Source organism: Sinohyriopsis cumingii, chromosome 6 (assembly GCF_028554795.1).
Source record: "Sinohyriopsis cumingii isolate HCF-2022 chromosome 6, ASM2855479v2, whole genome shotgun sequence".
NCBI classification, from domain to species: domain Eukaryota; kingdom Metazoa; phylum Mollusca; class Bivalvia; order Unionida; family Unionidae; genus Sinohyriopsis; species Sinohyriopsis cumingii.
The window spans coordinates 159,655,838-159,677,358 of NC_142966.1; the positions used below are offsets into that span (position 1 = coordinate 159,655,838).

At 34.7% G+C, this 21,521-nt stretch overlaps 1 protein-coding gene across 1 annotated transcript in view; it reads right to left on the bottom strand.

Moving 5' to 3' along the window:
- Positions 1 to 223: 223 nt before the first annotated feature.
- Positions 224 to 21,521, bottom strand: part of LOC149798388 (uncharacterized) — a 37,829-nt gene continuing 16,531 nt past the window's right edge. The window contains exons 5-7 of the mRNA XM_089963572.1: positions 19,691 to 19,843; positions 18,454 to 18,501; positions 224 to 8,994 (exon numbers count right to left, since the gene is read on the bottom strand). Of these exons, the coding sequence (XP_089819698.1) occupies positions 7,121 to 8,994; positions 18,454 to 18,501; positions 19,691 to 19,843 (2,075 nt within the window). The 3' untranslated portion in view covers positions 224 to 7,120. The remainder of the gene's footprint in view (positions 8,995 to 18,453; positions 18,502 to 19,690; positions 19,844 to 21,521) is intronic.

Sequence of the window (21,521 nt, forward strand, 5' to 3'; positions counted from 1 at the left end):
GTCTGTTAGTGATACCCTCAATATCTTGAATCCCATTTCACCCAGTCATAAAATTGGTTTATGAATGAATCTCACAAGATTTAACTCCACCATACGTAAATGAGGTCAGTGTGACTCAATTTCTGGTTCACAATTCACCTCAAATGGTCAAACCTGAAAACATAACTGCAGATTAAAGTTTCACTGATCACAATATTGGAGAATGAAAGGGATGAAACACTCCAAACATTCAGTCTTTATTGATAATAAAAAAGTACCTAACAGTCTCCATAAAAATCATACACATCACAAGCATCAATGATTTATATTTAATTATAACAGGATGTAAAAATTATCAATGACATAAAATGACTTGCCATATTTATTAATTTCCAGCTATTAATTATGACACAATCTTGAAAAAAAGAAATTTTGTAAACTAGCAAATATTGGACCAAAAACATTTAAAAATTCGAACTGTACACATCAAAGAGTGTTGGTGTTCTAGAGCAAACGATGTATCTGTCAATTTCTAGGACTCATTCTGTGCAACAGATTTACACATTGAAAGCAATTAACTGCACACATTTCAGTGTACAATATATGCTAGCTTTGCCTCGTTGTAACTGGTTATTCAGTTTACAGTGGTCTGATTTCCCTCCAGCATTTTATCAGCTCTGATTGCCGTAAACCTCTAAAGTTTTATCTGCAAAGTATATTTACTACAACATTAGAAGATTACCGCAAAATTTCAATCGCTTTCCTCTATTTCACAACTGTAAGTAAATAAGATGGGATGCCAATAGTTGAAAAAATGTACATACTTACATAATACTTGGATTTAATCAATGTCTAATACAATATGAAATGTTAATCATTTAGTTGAAATTGTGACCTCTGTTCCAAACATAATAAGCTTAGGTCATTGAGTGGATAATGGTTATAATAGTCATATGTCTGCACAGACGATACATCAGAGTTCTGTCAAATGTAATTACTTAGGTCCTGGGCTCTTCCAGAAAAAGGATGAACAGGTTTTATGCACATGAATAATTGTAAATTAACACCATTTCAAGACACCTATTATCCTCGCAAGTATGTTATGCTTATTTTGTGATAGAACAGCAAGTTTTTAACATGGAATATAAATAATAACCAAAAATATTCAGAAAATGTAATATGCTTTAACTCAAGATAAAATTTGAAAACTTGTCATTCAAAATATGCTTAATGAAAGACAAGAACTGTCAAAGAGTGTTTATATTTGAATAATTAAAGGTATCGGAACTTAAATGATCAAAATTATCATGGATATGTGTATTCAAATTTTCCACAACTATTCAATTCTGTGAAACAAATCTATAAGTCATTTGTCTTAAATCACAAATAAGTTTCTCAGAATTTACCCCCCCCCATGTTAAAAACAAGTACTGAGCTAATTATGTGCAAATTTCACAAGAAATTTTCAAGCTATCCTGACTAGAACTTGCTTGCAAATTCTCAAGTAGAAAACTAAATCCTCAGCAAAAGTATTGAGAATTAGCCAGTGAATGCTGTTGTTATGTGTTGGACAAATTCTTGTTTTTGCTGTGGGTTTAATGCCATTTTTCAGCACATGGACGGCTATACATGGCAGCAAGTATATCTGATAGAGGAAGAACATGGGGAAAACCCCAGGACTAACCACCAACCATGGGAAGTAACTGACAAGCTTTCTCATATACCCACATTGGCCAAGCCCAAGACTTGAACCCATGAAGACCAAGGTAAGATGTCAGTGATCTGTAAAGGCGAGTGCCTTGGACCATTTACCCACCCTTGGCCCATATTGGAAAAGTAACAGTTACTGTATATACTTGCTTATAAGCTGACCCAATTAGAAGCTGCACAGACCCAGATATACCATCACATACTGCACAGACAGATCTGGATATATGCAGTTTGTTATGACTTGTCAGCAGAACAGTAAAACATAGACCATGATCTGACAGACCATTATGAAATAGCAGATCTATTTGGTTTGCATTTGGACACAAAAGTGATTATTCATGGCATTTCACACTCCTCCACTACCATGGGCCAAATAAACAAAAAAGTTGCCAAGTTTCTTTTGCACATAAATTCACTTATATGATTTATTCCTTCAAAAGTTTAGCTACACTGAAAATTTATCATAGCCTTCAATATTACATCATATACATTTTTTCTGGGATCAGTGTTTGCGAAATTCCATGGGGTCCTTAAAGTCCAAGCCCGAAGGGTGATGGTTTCAACATACTTGAGGGATTAGGTGAATGCTGACTGCAGAAAAAGGTGTATAATCACTATTCTTACATAAAATCTTTTTAAAACCTTTTTTGAAAAAAGTTTTCATAGTAAAGACACTGATTTAAGTACATTGGTTTCATGTAATTCTTTTCAGTGATGGCATGCTGACATAAAATAGGTGAGCATATTGCACAAGTCAACTTCTAAGATCTACTCAGAAATAACTACTTTAAGAAACTGTTCAGTATAGTATCTATTTCAGATAAATTAATCAGCTATCAGATGTTTGGCAGGTCATTACATGAAATTATTTGAATGCTGAACTGTATTTTGTTCTTTTATGCAAATAATACACACTCATTACTGTGGAGCAAATAAGTTTTAAAAAAATCCCCTATGCATGCATCATTATTTCCATCACCTTAAAGGAGACCAGAAACAAAAAATTTCCTTTTATGTATGTAATTCTCTACAAATTTTAATTGGACTGTGATGTTTATAAATTAAATAGCATAGGCGGATAGTGATTATATCGCGCGAAGATACGACGATTCCGTAAATTGCTGAGCTTTGATGAGACAACAGATCATGTGGTCCCGTTATGCAATACTAGCCAGACCTCAAATACAAACATATACATGGCGAACGAGACAGACAGGAGGAGACCAGATTTGGGTTGCTAATTCAAAAGTTGAATATGCTTCCGAGTTATGCTCATAACTATATCTGTTGAATTGTGTGTTAACAATGTGTTTAAGACCTGAGAGCAGAAAAGTACAACAGTAAGAAGGTACTCATATTTCATATTTTGGAATTTTAAAAAAAAAGCAATGTAATTTTTAAATAAATACTTATACATCGTGTGCTGTGCAAAAATGTGATACGGATTAACTGATAGTGCCCAATGTAAAAATTAAAAATTTACCACAATGCAATAAATTCATTTAAGAAGGATAAGGTTCAATCGCATTATATGTAAATGTCATTACCTACCCCCAACACACACACACAAACACCACCACCACCGAAGGTATGATATCTTGAAAATATACATCCAACACTGAAACACCGAGAGATAATACTGAATTCTGGGCAAAGAGAGTAGAATGGGGACAGACTTGTGTGTGAAACAATATCCATTACCTTGGAGGTGTAAAAGGCATTGAGAACGGTTTACATCAGTCGAAACTTAAGCATTAGTTTTTCACACAAAAAAACACCCCACAAATAAATCTGCAAAGCAGAAATCATAAGTAATTAATTTAAACATTAAGAAGCTTCCTTCTTATGATTCAATTACAGTGTATTTTACATGCAGGCTACAGATAGCATATTGACAAATCTGATAGTATATATATATATGTCTGGTATACATAGTTTATGTACTGTACTGGTCAGTGCTTAAAGAAATTATTTAGAACCAGGCCCAGGGCTGACGACTTAAATAAGTCACTAGCCCTGACTGTAATTCCACAAGCCCAGACAGTTCATACCTGTCAACTCTCAAGCCGGGAGAAAAACCTCCCGATTTTGGGGGTATTTCCACACCTACCTCCCGATCTCGTACTATTTCCCAAGTTTTCGCAGAGAACTCCCTATTATTACATTATGTCTGCCAATTTTCATTTCTCAGAAGAAAAAAACCCATACATAAATAGATCAAACGTATGCAGTCCACAGATGCTGTATTCTATTTTATCACTTGTGACTATTGTAGTGACGAAATAATATCACAAGTTTTTTTCTTCAATAAAAAGAATGTTAAGATTAAACATTATTCATGTAAATTTCAGATTTTTTAAAACACTACAACAGAATCTGTAGTAATAAAAACATTAAAAATAAAAAATTGTCATCAATTAGCTTAAATCCCATGAATGATCACTGTGAATGTTGCCTCCTTTTTTCTGCAAACAAAATATATCTCCATTTCCACCAAAGAAACTCGGGCAGTTAACGCCTGACATTCCTCTACCGTATATGTAAAGTTTAATTACCATGATTAAATTAAAAGGAATAAAAGAAAGTATGCCACGAGGTATACGTGCCCCAAAAGAACTAATTCAGAATAAATATTTTATTCAGTAAACAGTGTTACATGCCTTAAGACTTAAACCTAAGGAAATAAGGTGGGATTTAAATGTGGGAAAAACAGAATTTAACTGTTAAAGTGAAGTTCTAGGCATCGTCAGTATTAATAAAATACAGCATCATTTATTTGACATCAATGCTGATGTTTACATATACATATTGTAAAACATGGTTTCTTTGAAGTATGTCTGAAGGGCAGTCCTTTTCACAAGATAAATATATTGATAAGGATTAACTGTTAATTAGTCACACTGGCCTTATGCTTGTGTACTCGAGTCTAACATTTAGCTATTATCCAGTTTAGCCACAGCTGACCAAAATAAGATACAAGGGTCTTGTTCTGGGGGATAATAAGGCGTATCACAGGGAGAAATGGTGTATCCCATGGGCGCTTGCACATTGGGGCTAGGGGTTGGGTCAATAGTACTCACCCCAATTTCTACTGTCAGCAAGTTAAAATTTTGATTTTATAACTGACCTCTTTTCTTTTAGTCGCTGCTATTTAAACATCCCAAGGAATAGTTTTATATCAGTTCCAATCATTACAGATTACCGTTTATACATACTACGTGTAACAGGCATAGACTGATTTTATTTTTTTTAAAATTATTTTTTTGTTTAAGATTACTGAAAATTGTGTTTTCTCGAAACATGACCATGTCAAGGGTTCAGAATCTTATTTTTAGCGAAGCTTCCATTTGATTAAAACCAGATCTGAATTTCACCTAGGACAGAGGTGATTTGATTTCGATTGTGCCATTTTAAGGTATGTATGTCAATCTTGAAAATACATTTACTCATTTCATCAGCGCGATCAAAGTTTCCTCAGGCAAACAATTTTTTCCCCGATGGGCACCTAACTTTGAAGATGGGATGGGTCTGAACTTAAATTAGAGGGGCACCGGGTGTGAGGCTAACACATTTTTAGCACTGCTGGTGTAGGTAAAAGATCTGTGAATTGACTGTTGCATTTTGTGGTCACTTACTTTCTGCCTATTTTCTTAACTCACACGTTTAACTTATCCCAAGATTTAAAATAACCAACAGTATGTCTGGAACAGCGACAACTTTTAGTCGAGCTGTCATTTTTTTTCAGGATCATTCTTGTAACATTCCTTTAGAAATATAATTATCACAGAGTGCTGTATGGTGTTGCTTTGAAATCGACTCGATTGTGATAATGTATCCATACCTTTTTTTATGCCTTTATCTTTGGAAAATAAAATACAAATGTTGTCCACAGGCTTTTCTTAATGTGCTATTACACATGAAAGCAACGCAAAATGGCATTGTCTTTTACTCTGGCAACTCCCAGTTGGGATGCTGGAATCGCTACTATGACGTCACACACCAAAAATAACCGAATAGGCGCGGAAATTTTGCATACGAGGTCACGGAAATTCAGCTCCAATGAAATATGCCAATATTTAAATATTGCCATTACGGGCACAGATGATACTTCAGAATCAGGTTTTCTTCTATAGTGCTTTTATTATTATTCTGTATTTAAATTGGTTTCTGGTCTCCTTTAATGAATAAGATGTATTAGGGCTACAGTGCATGTCTTATTTCTCTACTATATTTTCTTTCTTCTGTATGACCAAATAACCTAAAAGGACTGCATATTTTCTGTCAACACATACATGATGTTGAATATAATCGTTTGTATTGGGCGCAGTTAAAAATAAGGATAAGTCTAACAACACGCTATGGCATCAATCATCCAATGCCACATAAATACTGACACTAATACAAGGATATGGTCACATTAAAACACATCATCCAACATGACAATTGTGCGTTTTCATCCATGAATAGAAACATCAAAAGACTCAACTGAAAAAAAGCTGTTATCACAATGTATAGATACCATTTCATGGCACATTATTTTTCTTCATACCATTAATATTAAAGAACAGAAATTAAATATAATAACAAGTTATTTCTCATAGAGGCCTTAATTTTCAACAACATGTCATACATAAATACATTTTACAGCAACTGGATATGTCAATTCAATTGCTGAAATTACTGACATTTCATCAGATATTATATTTTCCACTTGTCAGTATCTTCTCTACAGATTTGTTATCTGAAGTTGTTTTAACCCAACTCTCTTATCTGGCAACAAAAAATTTAGAAAATTAAGTTTGCAAGTAGTCGATATGACAAAAATTCCAGGTAGATAGGTTAAATTTCGGTACAACATATACGAAGTCACAAGCCGAAACACAGATTGCCCAAACTATTTTGTCAAAGCTTTAAAAGCTACTTTTCTCACATAATACTTATACTTTAGATTCTGAATGCACTCTCATGAATATCTTAAAACATTAACACTTGGTTCAAAAACCGCAACTTGTGTATTTCATAACCATCTTCATTCTTATTCTTCATTCAATCTTTTAAATGAAAATAACGTGTAAGGCTTATGTTATGCTGCCCATTAGTATGCCAGTATTTTACATTACTATTTCTTTTAAACCAAAAGCTGAGATAACAGCATCATTTACCTATTCAAGCAACAATATAACAAAATCTGTGCTGAAAGGGAGTTATGTACAGAACAAACATCTTTAACCTGTTCTTTTGCACTCAAATAGATGGCAAATAAAATTAAGTATAAACTTTGTTGTTAACATTTCATCAAAGAACTGTATATGATGTCTGCTGCCATTATAATTATTTTATCCAGGAGACTGTTTTTTGTTTCAATTCTTAATTGTCAGTCTTAATTCATTGTTCTGTATGAAGATAATCAGCAATCACTTCTCTTTCGTTATTACTCTGTTTTCTGTTTTGGACTTTCTTGAGACTGTATTTTCTCCTTTGTCAATTCTGGGCTTTCCTCCTTGGCTGATTTTGGTCTTTCTGTCTTGATCTCTTTTTTAGCATCATCAGAAGACTGTACTTTCTCCTTTGTCAATTCTGGGCTTTCCTCCTTGGCTGATTTTGGTCTTTCCATCTTGATCTCTTTTTTAGCATCATCAGAAGACTGTACTTTCTCCTTTGTCAATTCTGGGCTTTCCTCCTTGGCTGATTTTGGTCTTTCTGTCTTGCTCTCTTTTTTAGAATCATCAGAAGACTGTATTTTCTCCTTTGCCAATTCTGGGCTTTCCTCCTTTGCTGATTTTGGTCGTTCTGTCTTGATCTCTTTTTTAGATTCATCAGAAGACTGTACTTTCTCATTTGTTAATTCTGGGCTTTCCTCCTTGGCTGATTTTGGTCTTTCTGTCTTGATCTCTTTTTTAGCATCATCAGAAGACTGTATTTTTGCCTTTGTCAATTCTGGGCTTTCTTCCTTTGCTGATTTTGGACTTTCTGTCTTGGTCTGTTTTTTAGCATCATCAGAAGACTGTATTTTCTCATTTGTCAATTCTGGGCTTTCCTCCTTGGCTGATTTTGGTCTTTCTGTCTTGCTCTGTTTTTTAGCATCATCAGAAGACTGTATTTTCTCATTTGTCAATTCTGGGCTTTCCTCCTTTGCTGATTTTGGTCGTTCTGTCTTGATCTCTTCTTTAGATTCATCAGAAGACTGTACTTTCTCATTTGTTAATTCTGGGCTTTCCTCCTTGGCTGATTTTGGTCTTTCTGTCTTGATCTCTTTTTTAGCATCATCAGAAGACTGTATTTTTGCCTTTGTCAATTCTGGGCTTTCTTCCTTTGCTGATTTTGGTCTTTCTGTCTTGGTCTGTTTTTTAGCATCATCAGAAGACTGTATTTTCTCATTTGTCAATTCTGGGCTTTCCTCCTTGGCTGATTTTGGTCTTTCTGTCTTGCTCTGTTTTTTAGCATCATCAGAAGACTGTATTTTCTCATTTGTCAATTCTGGGCTTTCCTCCTTTGCTGATTTTGGTCGTTCTGTCTTGATCTCTTTTTTAGATTCATCAGAATACTGTACTTTCTCATTTATTAATTCTGGGCTTTCCTCCTTGGCTGATTTTGGTCTTTCTGTCTTGATCTCTTTTTTAGCATCATCAGATGACTGTATTTTCTCATTTGTCAATTCTGGGCTTTCCTCCTTTGCTGATTTTGGTCTTTCTGTCTTGATCTCTTTTTTAGCATCAGAAGACTGTATTTTTGCCATTGTTGATTCTGGGCTTTCTTCATTTGCTGATTTTGGTCTTTCTGTCTTGATCTCTTTTTTAGCATCATCAGAAGACTGTATTTTTGCCTTTGCCAATTCTGGACTTTCTGTATTTGTCTTTTTTCCTACATGATGATCACCAGAAGACTGAGGTTTCTTCCTTTGCGACTCTGTACTGTCTGTCATCTTTCTTTTTGCACCAGAATCACCATCTTCTGTGGTTGACGTGAATGTTTTTGGCCCAGCTTGCTTATGCAACATATGATCATTTGATGATGTTAGCCCAAAGATTGGAAAAACTTCAGTCCTAACATAATGCCATAAATAATCAACTTCAGCAAGTGCATTATCATGATAGTGAAGAAACACAGGACACTTTAGTTGTATGTTAGCTTCAACTATGCTGTGATATGGCTGTATACATGTTTTATAATGGACAGCTTCACATATGGAGTGTGAAGGATTCTGTTTGCAACCATGCAAAAACAGGTCAAAAATCATCATGCAGATAAGGAAGATAGTAGTCCATTTAAATATCCTGCCACAAATTGAGGTTGATTTGGTGGGGGCTGCAATTAGAAAGAAAAAAAGTTTAAATTACTATATGGTACATTTTTAGTTAGAAGTATTCCTCATCCCTAAAGAGGGATCCAGGGCCACATCAATGTTATATGAAAGACCATTGTAACATTTTAAAAAGTCTACAGCCAAAAAGTTTAAAAACTTTAAACATTGCTATAAAAGTATGACAATCTAACCAGGCAATCTAAATACATTTAAAAACAAACATTCCAGTGGTTTTTACTTAATCAAACTAAATCATTTCATCCCAAACAACTTTAAGTCCAAAAAAGTAATTACATGTATATGCATAATGATGTGAAAATTTAATCAGGTGATTTAAATATGAATATAAATGTGTCGACTAAATTTGTCTAAATCAAGTGGTTTCTCTTAATTGTGCTAATGGTTTCATCCCATACAAGTCCTAGGCCCCAAAAAGTTCAAAAGGATGTTTCAAATGTTTGTATATTCCTCTGAAGACCTAAAACTCTGAGGATATAAAACTGCCTTCCAAATTTCATTTGTTTGACTCAAGCAGAGTGCTAGTATGTAGATGGCCTACTTGACAATCTGAGAAAAAAATGTTAATCAGGAAAATTAATTATGCAATTGGTCAATTGTTTGTGTGAAACATTTTGAACAATGAAAATATTAAACTGAATATAGAAATGCTGAGAATTTGATTGTGAAATATATTTTAAAATGGCAAAAGAAATTAGCTTCATTACATTAATGGTGATTTCTTTCGAACAATGACAGGTATAAACCAGCTCAATTGATTTTTGCTACATCACGACTACAATTTTTGTCCAGGTTAAAAATGTTTAAAAATGTGTAAAACAGGTTTTAAATTCTGTCAGAGCCTGAAAATCAAATTCGATTCTCTACATATGGATACCAATTAGGAGAAAAAAATTCACTTGCCTATACGGAGTGAATTTTTTTTTTGGAGCACACTAATAATCAGCTTCTCAACACTGAAAGATGGACATATGGACAGATGGACAGGACCAAATTAATGCCCCTACTGCAGTACATGCAATGGAGGTGTGAAACAACTTTTCACAGACTTGTAATTTCTAATTTCAATAAATTTTGAAACATATTTTCATAACAGAATACTACACTAGAACAAATATAAGTCAAAGATCTCGGAAATGCTTAATTACGCATATTTGGATCTTGAATTTTGATCTGGGATGCAGAAAATCAATGAGGCGTAAGTCCTCCGTACACATGTAATAGGTGTGCGGCAAAATTAAAAGACTTGCCAGTCCTGCTTCAGCCACCTGCTTTGTGGGAAAATGTGTTGATCAATTAGATGTGCTGATATTTACAATGACAGAATTCAGTGACTGAAAGACCCCTTGATGTACATACATGTTGCTATTATAAGAGTACATGAAAAAGAAAATGACATAATAGCTCGGTGTCAAGTTCAAAGGCTTCGACTGGCAGCCGGGTAGAAAATGTACTGATATCTACAGTGATTGAATTCAGAGCCAGAAAGACATAGAGATGTACAAGTGGTTATTTATAAAAGTACATCAAATAAACAAACTTTAGGTTTTTTTATTGTATTCATTTCTGAATGTATCGGAATAAGCAGTGCATGAGAATCAAGACATACTGAGACTTATACAAAATGCCAATTGTAAATTTGGGTTAGTATTTTGGGGTTAAATGGCAAACTTATGAAGATTGTAACGAGATTCAGAAGAGTGCTAAAACTGCTAGAATTGATAGTTTGGATAGGACAGTAGCTAAGTGTAAGAAAGTGTGTGATACCTAGCTTAGTGTCTGGAATAAGTCCTTACTTGGATTGACAAAATTCAGTATCACTCTGATGGAAGAACAAGAGCTATTTAAGAGGTACACTGACTGACCATACTTTTTAAAAAATGCTCCTTGCCTTAGCCCACTTAGTTATAGTGTTGTAGCGAAGTGTATTCATGAAGACATCAGTAGCTAGGCCTGGTTTTGATATAAATTACTTTGACAAACAAACTCTTGCCCATTCACAAGCATATGTTTTGATAGCTGCCTGACCATTAACCCTTTTCCGAGTAAGGTAGCAACTATCAATTTCCTGCATATCCTTTGATGATAAAACATACAAACACGTGTTTTAAGATCAGAATCGGTGATCTGGATATATATAAACTGCCTCTTGTACGCTATTTCGTCATAAAATTAGTTTGAAACTATAAGTGAACCAGTAGGCCTAATGAGAAATAATGGTGGACTTGGCTAAGTCTGGGATGTACCAGTTTATTAGATAGTCTGTTTTCATAAATCATCGGGCAAATATTTTCAGAAAAAATATACTTGTAAATAGCTTTTAGTGAAGTAAACAACTTTTATTCTCTGAGTAAAATGATTGGTTCTTATCAAGGACATATGGGGCTACATAATTTTTTATATGTAAACATGATCACATGACCCTTACCCGGACATCTGTTTTGCATAAAATTCAAAGTTTAAACATTGTTTAGAAAAATAATTTCAGTTGGGCTTCTAAGCACGGAGTTGTAAAGGTGTTTCTCTTGTGTCATTTTAGGAATTACATTTTTATCTTTATTCAAATTATTTGGATTCAAAGGGATTAGTTCGTTTCTCTGGAAATATTTTTGAGTTATACAGAAATCTTCAACAAAGACATTTCTTTATAAAAAAATTTTGATTTCCAAATCTGGAGGATTATTTGTTTCTACAAGGAACTGTAGACAACAACATTGAACAGGATACAGCTTACGTCATCGCCTTCCATCTTGGATTCTTCATCGGAACTTGAATTTGAAATCATTATAACATTTAAATATTAGGACTTCAAAAATTTTATTAGTGGATTTTCTTGGATTATTTTTGGATTTGATTCTTAAAACCGTAAGTTCTTATTTTTTCATTTTTATAGTAATTTTCTAAGGGAAATAAATAGTTTGCTAAATTCCTCAAAGCTTGTTCTTTTCACTCTTTCTTGTGTTACTGTTTATTCAAGCCTAAACACGTAACATTAAACACTATTTCATCTGTTTTAAAGATAAAAACCATAACGATTAAGGGGCCCCGAGTGGCCGAGTGGTCTAAAGCGCTCTCCGTCACGGATCACTGTCATCTCACCTCTGTCTGCGTGGGTTCGAGTCTCGGATTCGGCCAAAGTGGGTATGTGAGAAAGCTTGCCAGTAGCTTCTCGAGGGTCAGTGGTTCTTTCCGGGGATTTCCCGGGTTCTTCCTTCACCATTAATACTGGCCACCATGTATAGCCTATCGTGTGCTGAAAATGGCGTTAAACCCTACAACAACAACAACCATAATGATTTCCAAGTGTATAGTAAAAGTTATACAGGCCATGTATGCATTCAGAACAAACTATAGCAGAAATTAGTGTCATTTTTTAGAATTCTATCATACATGCTCTTAATGGAGATTATTCACTTTGGTGGCGCTCACCAGATAATATGTACTTTTGAGAAAGTGACGTATGTAAGGTGAAGTAGTTCACATTTAAAACATGCACAGTGGAGAAAATGTTGGCATACCTCTGTGCTACATTAATGTAATGTGGATGATATTTCTTTTGGATATTGTACTTTTGGAAATTTTACATGATTTAAGCACACTGCTAACAAAAATGACTGCTCCCTTGTGTTAAAAAATCAGTCTGAATTAGTCTAAAGTAATCTATACATAGCAGCTATTAAAATAGGGAAAATGAATTTTGCCAGACTAGACAATACCAGCTTCTGAAAGTGCAATGAATGAATTACCAAATATATAAAATGTAAAAAAAGTTATCAGCTCTTTTTTATACAATTTACCTCTGAAGTTCAGGAAGTGAAAATGACCAAGTAGAGCTAGCACTTTTTTTAAAAGGTGCACATTTGAAGTAAGGCCAAGCTGTATACTCTATAACCCATAGTACACCCATCAATCATACACCAAAATAAAGGGAATTAAAGGTTCTTTGCATTATACCTAAGATATACAAGGTTTTTTTTAAAATAGCCAGTATAACCAGTGAGGAGAGCTGGGAAAATTCTTTTTCTTTAAAATCCTAACCCTATGCAAAATACGAAACTGTAGAGCGCCACCTTTATCTGGATCCTCCTACATCCATATTGTTTTGGGAAAATTATTATTTACAATTTAGAATTGGCAGGACCTCATATATTTGGCAATCCAATTTGGAAAGCCCTGTGCCCAATCAAGAATTGGCAGAGCCTAATACATTTGGCAATCCAATTTGTATAGCCCTGTGCCCAATCTAGGATTGGCAGGGCCTCATACTTTTGGCAATCCAATCTGTATAGCCCTGTGCCCAATCTAGGATTGGCAGGGCCTCATACTTTTGGCAATCTGAGTTTTGGAGTACTGATATGTATAAAGACTAGGTTTTTAATGTGATGAGTGACTGTTACTTTTCAGTAGTACTAATGGTACTGCTTACAGTGACTGATGATAATATTATTTCACCCATCAACAGTTTCTGGTGCCACTATGTTGTCTTAAAAATATTATTTATTATTTGACAAAACAAACCTTTAAGTAAATTATGTTTCTCCAATAATACTTACCCAATCACATGAACATCAGAAACATAAGCTTGCTATCCCACGAATACACCCCTCCTAAAAAGATGAAAATTGCCTTTCCTGTCTAAATCATGTAAACATAGGGCAGTAAGTCTTGCACATTACCTTCCCTTGCCACAACCGGATGATACCAGTTTTAAGCTGAGCGATATATCAACAAGGATGCTCGCATGATAGGTGGATTGGGATGGTTTTAAAGTATTGGATCAGGTAAGTATTCTTGAAGAAACATAATTTACTGAAAAATTTGCTTTATCCTTCAAATGTGTTCCTCAAACAGATTAACATTAGGAGAATAGGTCGTTGTTGTGGGGTTTAACGCCATTTTCAGCACAAGATAGGCTATACATGGCGGCCAGTATAACTGGTGGAGGAAGAACCCTGGAAAACCCAGGGAAGAACCACCGACCCACAAGAAGCTACTGGCAGGCTTTCCCATGTACCCATGCTAGCAGAGCCTTGGACTCGAACCCACGCAGACAGAGGTGAGATGGCAGTGATCTGGAACGGTGAGCGCTTTAGACCACTCGGGGCCCCAGGAGAATAGGTAATTAGAGATAAGAATGCAGAGTATCATCCCAATACAGCAAACATCCTTCAAGGATGGATACTAAAGATAACACGCTTTCCTAACTTGAAAGCGACTCGGCCAGTGGTCACATGATCCATAACAACTATACCCAGCTAAGATAATTTACTGAATTCTTCTTACCAACAAACTATCCTGGGCATATCCAATGATAGTGCTGGAAATGCCCATGAGGCTGTGTTGATGTAATTCATGAGTTAAATCCTCATAAGGAAACTACCATATTTTCTAGCCTTTAAGTCGATACTTTTTACTTGAAAGTCAAGTCTTCGTCTTATGCTCTGAATCAACTTATATATCGATTATGTCATTGAAATTGCATCGACTTGTATATGGATTATGGTACCCCATATGCTATTAAAACTGCACTATAATCAGCATAATTGAAAACAAGTTACATAAAAGTACCAGTTCTTGTTGAATTACGTCAATAAATTGTTATAAACTAACATGACTGCTTTATATTTATAAGTATTCTCATTATTTAGTTTGCATTCTGCATCTATTTTCTTATTTCTTAAACACGAAATAAAAGAAATCACAGAGAAAAAATTAACTGGACCACATTGCACATGTACAGTCTATACTCTATAGTGTACTTTATTAATTCAAAGCATATTGTTTGTTCCTAAAAAAGATATGAAGCACCTTTGTTTTATTTATCCTTTTTAACCATACCTCATTCTGCCTGATAACATTTTAGCCACCAGTTCATTGATATTTGATTCTCCAGTATAGTCTTTGACACACGAGTGATTACTGGTATAGCTTTTTCACTGATATGATTGATCCTACAATGGGATGTAATCCATATTAACTCGAGCCTTCTATGATTATTTATAAAATACCATAGATTATGCTTTCTACTGAAAATCGTATGAAATCTTGTTGCTAATTGCATTTGACAAAGTTTCTCAAATAAATATGGTTTAAACAAAACAAAACTTCAGATCTATAGATTGACTACTCATAGATCATCAACAATCCATTTTTAGTTTTGCATTTCAGTTTAAAGCAAATTGTAATGTCAACACATCACATATATTCATTCTTAATCTGCTGTCATTTCGGTGTCTCTCTTTAATTATACCAGTAGTTGATAAATTGGTCTTTGGTTTCCAACAACAATCTAAGCCAGTTACCGCAAATGGATAAACCCTGATACTGGCTTTCGCTACCGATACTAGTTACTGTATTGCCGTTATCCTATTGTTCTTTATGACTATTCCACATCAATTACGCTACCGATTTTTAATATCAATCAGATTAAGAACTACAGGAAATGATGCCCACTCCCTTCTCTGGATGTAACCAATGAATTTAGCTGTGGGCATTGTTTTCATTACTATAGTACTGGTACAAATATCCCCGTACAAACCACACAACTTATCTCACACAATGCCTCTAGTCAAATCACGTAAGTCTTACACAGCATCTTTTAAGCCGGAAGTTGTAAAGTTCATGGGAGAAAGGTGGGAATATGGCTGCTAACAGGAAACATGGTGTAAGTGAAAAATGTGTGTGGGCTTGGCATAAAGCTATGGTTGCATTATGCACTACACAAAAACAAACAAACAAAGCAAATCGTGGCTGCAAAACAAGATGGATTAATATTTGAGGTTAAATTAGAAGAATATGTCTTGACACAAATAGTCACGTTTCATGGAGTGAACTCTGTTGAACTCAGACTCAAAGCAAAGGAAATTGAAACTGAATTAGGAATTGAAAGTTTCACTGGCAATACATCATGGTGTTTTAGGTTCTTTCAAAGAAGGGGCCTTACTATAAGACATCACACTACTATGGCACAAACTGACTTGGTGAAAACTGAACAGCTTCAATGAGTAGGCCAAGACAAGATCAAGGCCATATATTCCCAGGCTGCACACTGGGTTAAGGACGCATGGGACAGGATTCCTGAATTGGCTATTGTGAATGGCTTTGCTAAAGCAGAAATTGTCAGCGAATAGAGAAACCAGATGAGATGGAGACAGAAGATAATGAGAACATTTTCAATGACCTGAGCCCTGAGCTAGCCACCATTTTTCATTCCAATACGGAAGACAAAGACTTTGAGGGATTTTCAGATATCAGAGATGATTAAGTGAACCCTTATTCATTATTTTCTTAATCAGAATGTGGAACAGTTCTACTACAGGTAATAAAATGAATCACAATATGGATGTGCTTTCAATTATAACTGACATGTTAAATAATATATATTATAAAACTGTTCATTTGTGTAAATTTTATACAGCATTTCATAGATATGCTAAAGTATAATAAACAGTGTTTTATTTATTTTTCATTTGTAACTGTTCTGTTTTGTCTCTTAACTTTCTTCACATTTCTGATTTCCCTATGGATAGCCTCATTTCCCTATTGTTAGCCTCACTGATTTTATCTCATCTGTTCAATCTTGCACTCAGACTGGTTTCAACTTGAATAATCAGGTTAAAGCTTTCGACCATTCATTAACATGTACATAGCATGCTGAGCCATGTGGCTCTTGTTGAAATGGACATCATAATTAAAACAAGCATGGACTGTTTATTCTGCTGTGCCAATTAATAACGGAAAACAGCAGTGCCTTGTACAGGGGTAAAATCACAACTGTCAGGTAACTGTACTAAACAGATTATAATTGTCCCTCCCTCCCTCTCACTCTCTCCAAATAAAAACTGGAACAAGCATGTTAGCACTGGTTATGCAACTTCACGTTTGCCGGGAATATGGAATATCATACAGTAATACCATTAATATTCATTAAACCGGAAGTTACCAAGGTACTGACCGGGCCTCATTTTATACTCCAAATCGACTTATATATGGACAAAGGATGGAAAATGCACAAAATTAGTGAATTTATACTCCACATCAAATTATAGGCCAGCAAATACGGTAGGATTTTTTGAGACTTAAGAGCATGCCCACTTCAGCCAAAATGATAGGGTTTGAGGAGTGATATCCTCTTTTATAAACTTCACTGTGAGAGTAATTTTCTTGTTCCATGACTTTGTCTGTGTGCTTGATGCTGCAGTACAATAACTCTAACTACCCACTGATGGCAGCTTTTTCTTCAGCCAGCCTGGTTGCATCAAGAGAACCATGGAGCCATCTGATCTGAACTGTGGATAGTTTGGGTCCACAAAATTTTGGTCAGAATAAAACGAGATATAACACCTGCAGTAAAATCATTATTACACAATAACAACCCAAACTTTGGTTTAGATCGTTGAAAACATCAGATATATTAGAATGATTATCTGGAGGTACACAGTACGATCTTGTCTGTAATGAAATAAAAGCTTCAAACATGCAGCATGGGGAGGTAATGGGCAACAGTTACGATCCACTTTGTGTATGATATAGACAGGAAAAACGATGTTTATCTTTTAAGGAGGGGTGGATATGGGAGGCAGCAAGCTTATATTCCTAATGAATTGTGATCAGGGAATATATCTGAAGGAGAAATAAGCCTTATCATACAAAAAGTCAATGTTAATAGATTGGCATTTCCGGTAAAGTGTGACATTCAAGTTTTATTTGCAGGGGTCTTCAGACATGTGTTGATGGATGATAATTATGGTATTCTGTTTGAAATGATCCTAGGCTATGCATATTTTATTCTAAAGACTGATTTTCTCTGACACGCACTGTTAAAAAGCAGATGGTATCAGGGTCTGATTATTGTTATGTCTACATCATAGACCCTGGGGAATTGTAATGTCTACATCATAGACCCTGGGGAAATTATGCATAGTTTTTTTTTCTAGTTTGTTCCTCATCTACAGGACTAGCAGTGAGAAGCAAACAAATATTTTACTGAGAAGCCAATTAGTGAAATTTACCATACTAATGTTGAGTAATGAATCAAGTTGCCCTTTTCTATTCTTGTTTTAACCAAATGAATGGAACTGGTATAGCACTCAAAAAGTTGGGCTGTAGCAATTTTAGTCTGCAACACCTGTTTTAATCATCTAACAAAGAAACATGTAAACCTAATTGTCTTGAAATTTTACGTCATAATAGTGTTATCTGACACTTTTAATCATAAACAAATCAAAGACAATTTCATATAATGACACTGGTGACTTACGTCCAGCTGCTCACAGTGTGTGTGTGTGTGTGTGCGTGCTCGCACGCCTTTATTTTGACCTATCTACATTACAGCCAACATCACTGACAATTTTTTTATGCACACAAAGACAAAGATCACTACAAAAAGAGATGAAACTAGGCTATTCTAATCAAACCATTTTTCCCCAAAAGTATGCACTCACCAGGTTTGTATGATGTACCATTTGTTGTTTCCGCAAAAGTCTCTGTCACTGAAAAAAATATTAGAAATGGATGAATATTTAACAGGTTAACAACAAATTTACAAGCATGCGTTAGTGATTAGAATGTCTGCCTCAGATGTGGGACATCATGGGTTCAAACCCCAGCCAAGTGAAACCAAAGACGTATAAAAATGGTACTGGAAGCTGCCTTGATTGGCACTCGGCATTAAGAGGTCAGTTTTAGCATTAAGAGGTTAGTTTTAGGACTGATTCTCCTGGTGTCAGGATAATGTAACTGCATGAGACAACATGCTACATGTCTATGACACAATGCCCCAGTGCTAAGACAACACTATAGACTGACACACTGCTGACACTGTAGCAATTATTGCAAAATTGTTAAAGCTATGTTAAAAATCCAAATCGCACACATGCTCATTTACAAGTAGGTGCCAAAAAATGTTATGCAATACTTACAAGTTATGTAAAAATTAAATACAACAGTAAGACCACTTCAGGGTCTACAGACACTACTTTCATTAAAGTTTATGAGATAATTATGAGTATGTCATCTTGTGCCAGTTTCGCTAAAATGTTCAAACTTTTTCCTCAAATCAAGATTTTAAAATATCTTACTAACAATACTTCTGACAATATCCAGGCAGTGATGGTGGTAAGCATGCAACATAACTTTTAAAATTTAACACTTGGAAACATTTTGTAATAAGAGTCAATGTATTCCTCCAATTTGAGGAAATTCAGATTCTGGCCAAGAAAATTCAAGATCTTGTGACTGTTTTAATACCTGGTTCATGTTGAGAATTCGACAACTTAATAATTAACTCCACCTCACAGGTTGCATTAAACTTCTTCACTATCATAACTAGACTGTACAAATATAAATAGGAGAAAAAGAATACGCAGATACAGGTAACATAATGAACAAAAACAGTGTCAAAGATTATTTAAACACTACATGCTCCTGCCTGATTAATGTACGATACTGAAATTTGATAGCTACATTCATGGGTTACACACAAGTGCCAAGTCACAACCTCCATCTTTATTAAGAGGTTTCTGGAAACCAGGGATTTCCTCAACCAAGAAAACTATTCTATGCCCAAAATTTTGTTATAGCTGAAACGTGAAATTACAGAACAGAAAAGAGTTGCAAATAAAGATTTTTGTCTTTCTTAACGATTTACAACAACCTGACAAATTCAGAGGTCACATGTACCTGTATCTTCACTTTCCTCCTTCTCCTCCACCACAACCTCATCTTTTTTCTTCATCTCAAAATCTTTTCTTTTCTCTGCTTTCTTCTTTCTCCTTTCTTCTCTCTTCTTATCTGCTTCAGCTTTCAATTTCTTTTTCTCAAACTCTTCTAGTTCTAAAGAGCAGATTAATGAATGAGTAATAATTCTTAAATTAAAAGACATGGATGTTTTTATACTCCAATCTTTTTATTAAGTTAGTATCCGTTCACAATTGCACAGGGTTATTAACACTATCATTAAAATCACAGTTAATTCTTTATGCCACTTCGTTACGATATCAAGATTAATACTGTAAAACCAGATGCAGCAAAATCTTTAAAAAAAGAGTCAAACTCCAAACATTAAAATAATAAACGTATACAATTTTTGAGCTGGTTTTTGTCAGGTTATCTACATATGCATACAACTGTCTATATGCCCAGGCAATATGATTTTGTAAAACTGCAAACAAGGTTTTCACTATATGAAAAAGTCTTGGTTCCAATGGGGAAAAAACACCAGCAATAGTGATCAAAACTGAAAACAAGAAAAACCTACCCGAACAATGACGTAGATTTGATCATTAGGTTATTAGGCAACACTCCACTACACTAGCTGTGGGGCAAGACTCCACCACACTAACTGTTAGGCCACACTTCATTACACTAATTGTGGGGCAACACTCCCCCACACTAACTGTAAGGCAACAATTCATTACACTAATTGTGGGGCAACACTCCACCACACTAACTGTTAGGCAACACTCCATCACACTAACTGTTAGGCAACAATTCATTACACTAATTGTGGTGCAACACTCCAAGCACCTTACAAATTGTAGAATTGTAGTAGTTATACAGTAATTACTTGAAAACAAGTAGCCACTTCAAATTTTGGGTTGCAAAGTCCTCATACATGTAATTTGTTTGCCATAAAAGTAGCAACTAACCAACTGAGTGGGCAAGTAACAACTAACCAAATGAGTGGGCAAATAAAAGTAAAAAATAACCAACTGAGTGTCAAATAATGGTAGAAATGACAAATAACCAACTGAGTATGCAATAAAAAGTAACAAATACCAAACCAAATGGGCAAATAATACAAATAACTGAGTAGGTAAATAAAAGTAACACATAACCAATTGAGTGGGCAAATGGTAAGCACAAAATGACAGAAATAATGAGAAAAAATTGAAATATTTAGTTATGACTCATTAGAGTAATTAAAAAAGCCTTAGGTTATTTATAACAGCACACATATCTGTCTGGTAAAAGTAATTAGCTGCCTCAATCTCAGGCTACATATTGCCTGGCCTCAGATTCAATGAAGGGCCTTTCATGATGTACAAAAGTATTATCTCTAGGCATCACACCTTTTTGGTTATGTATTACATGCAACAATTCCCAGCAAGCTCCTTTGAATGACTGGCTAAAATGTATCACATTACAGGAAGGGGATTTTTTTTTCTCCAGAGACAGTTATAATGTAGCATTCTACTACTATAGATACTCTAACTAATACTATAATAATAATGATAATAATGATAATAATGATAATAATAATAATAATAATAATGATAATAATAATAATAATAATAATAATAGTAATTTTTATTATTATTTCACACAGTATGCAAATTTTAAATGAAATGTAGAAAACAATATTTTAAAAACAAAAAACATATGACAGCCTTACCTGAGATATGAAAACAGTGCAAACAGAATGCACAATGAATGCAAATGAAAAGAGAACATGAATGAAAAGATGAGTGCATTGTTAAGTATACATAACTTTTTTTAATGATACTCGAAA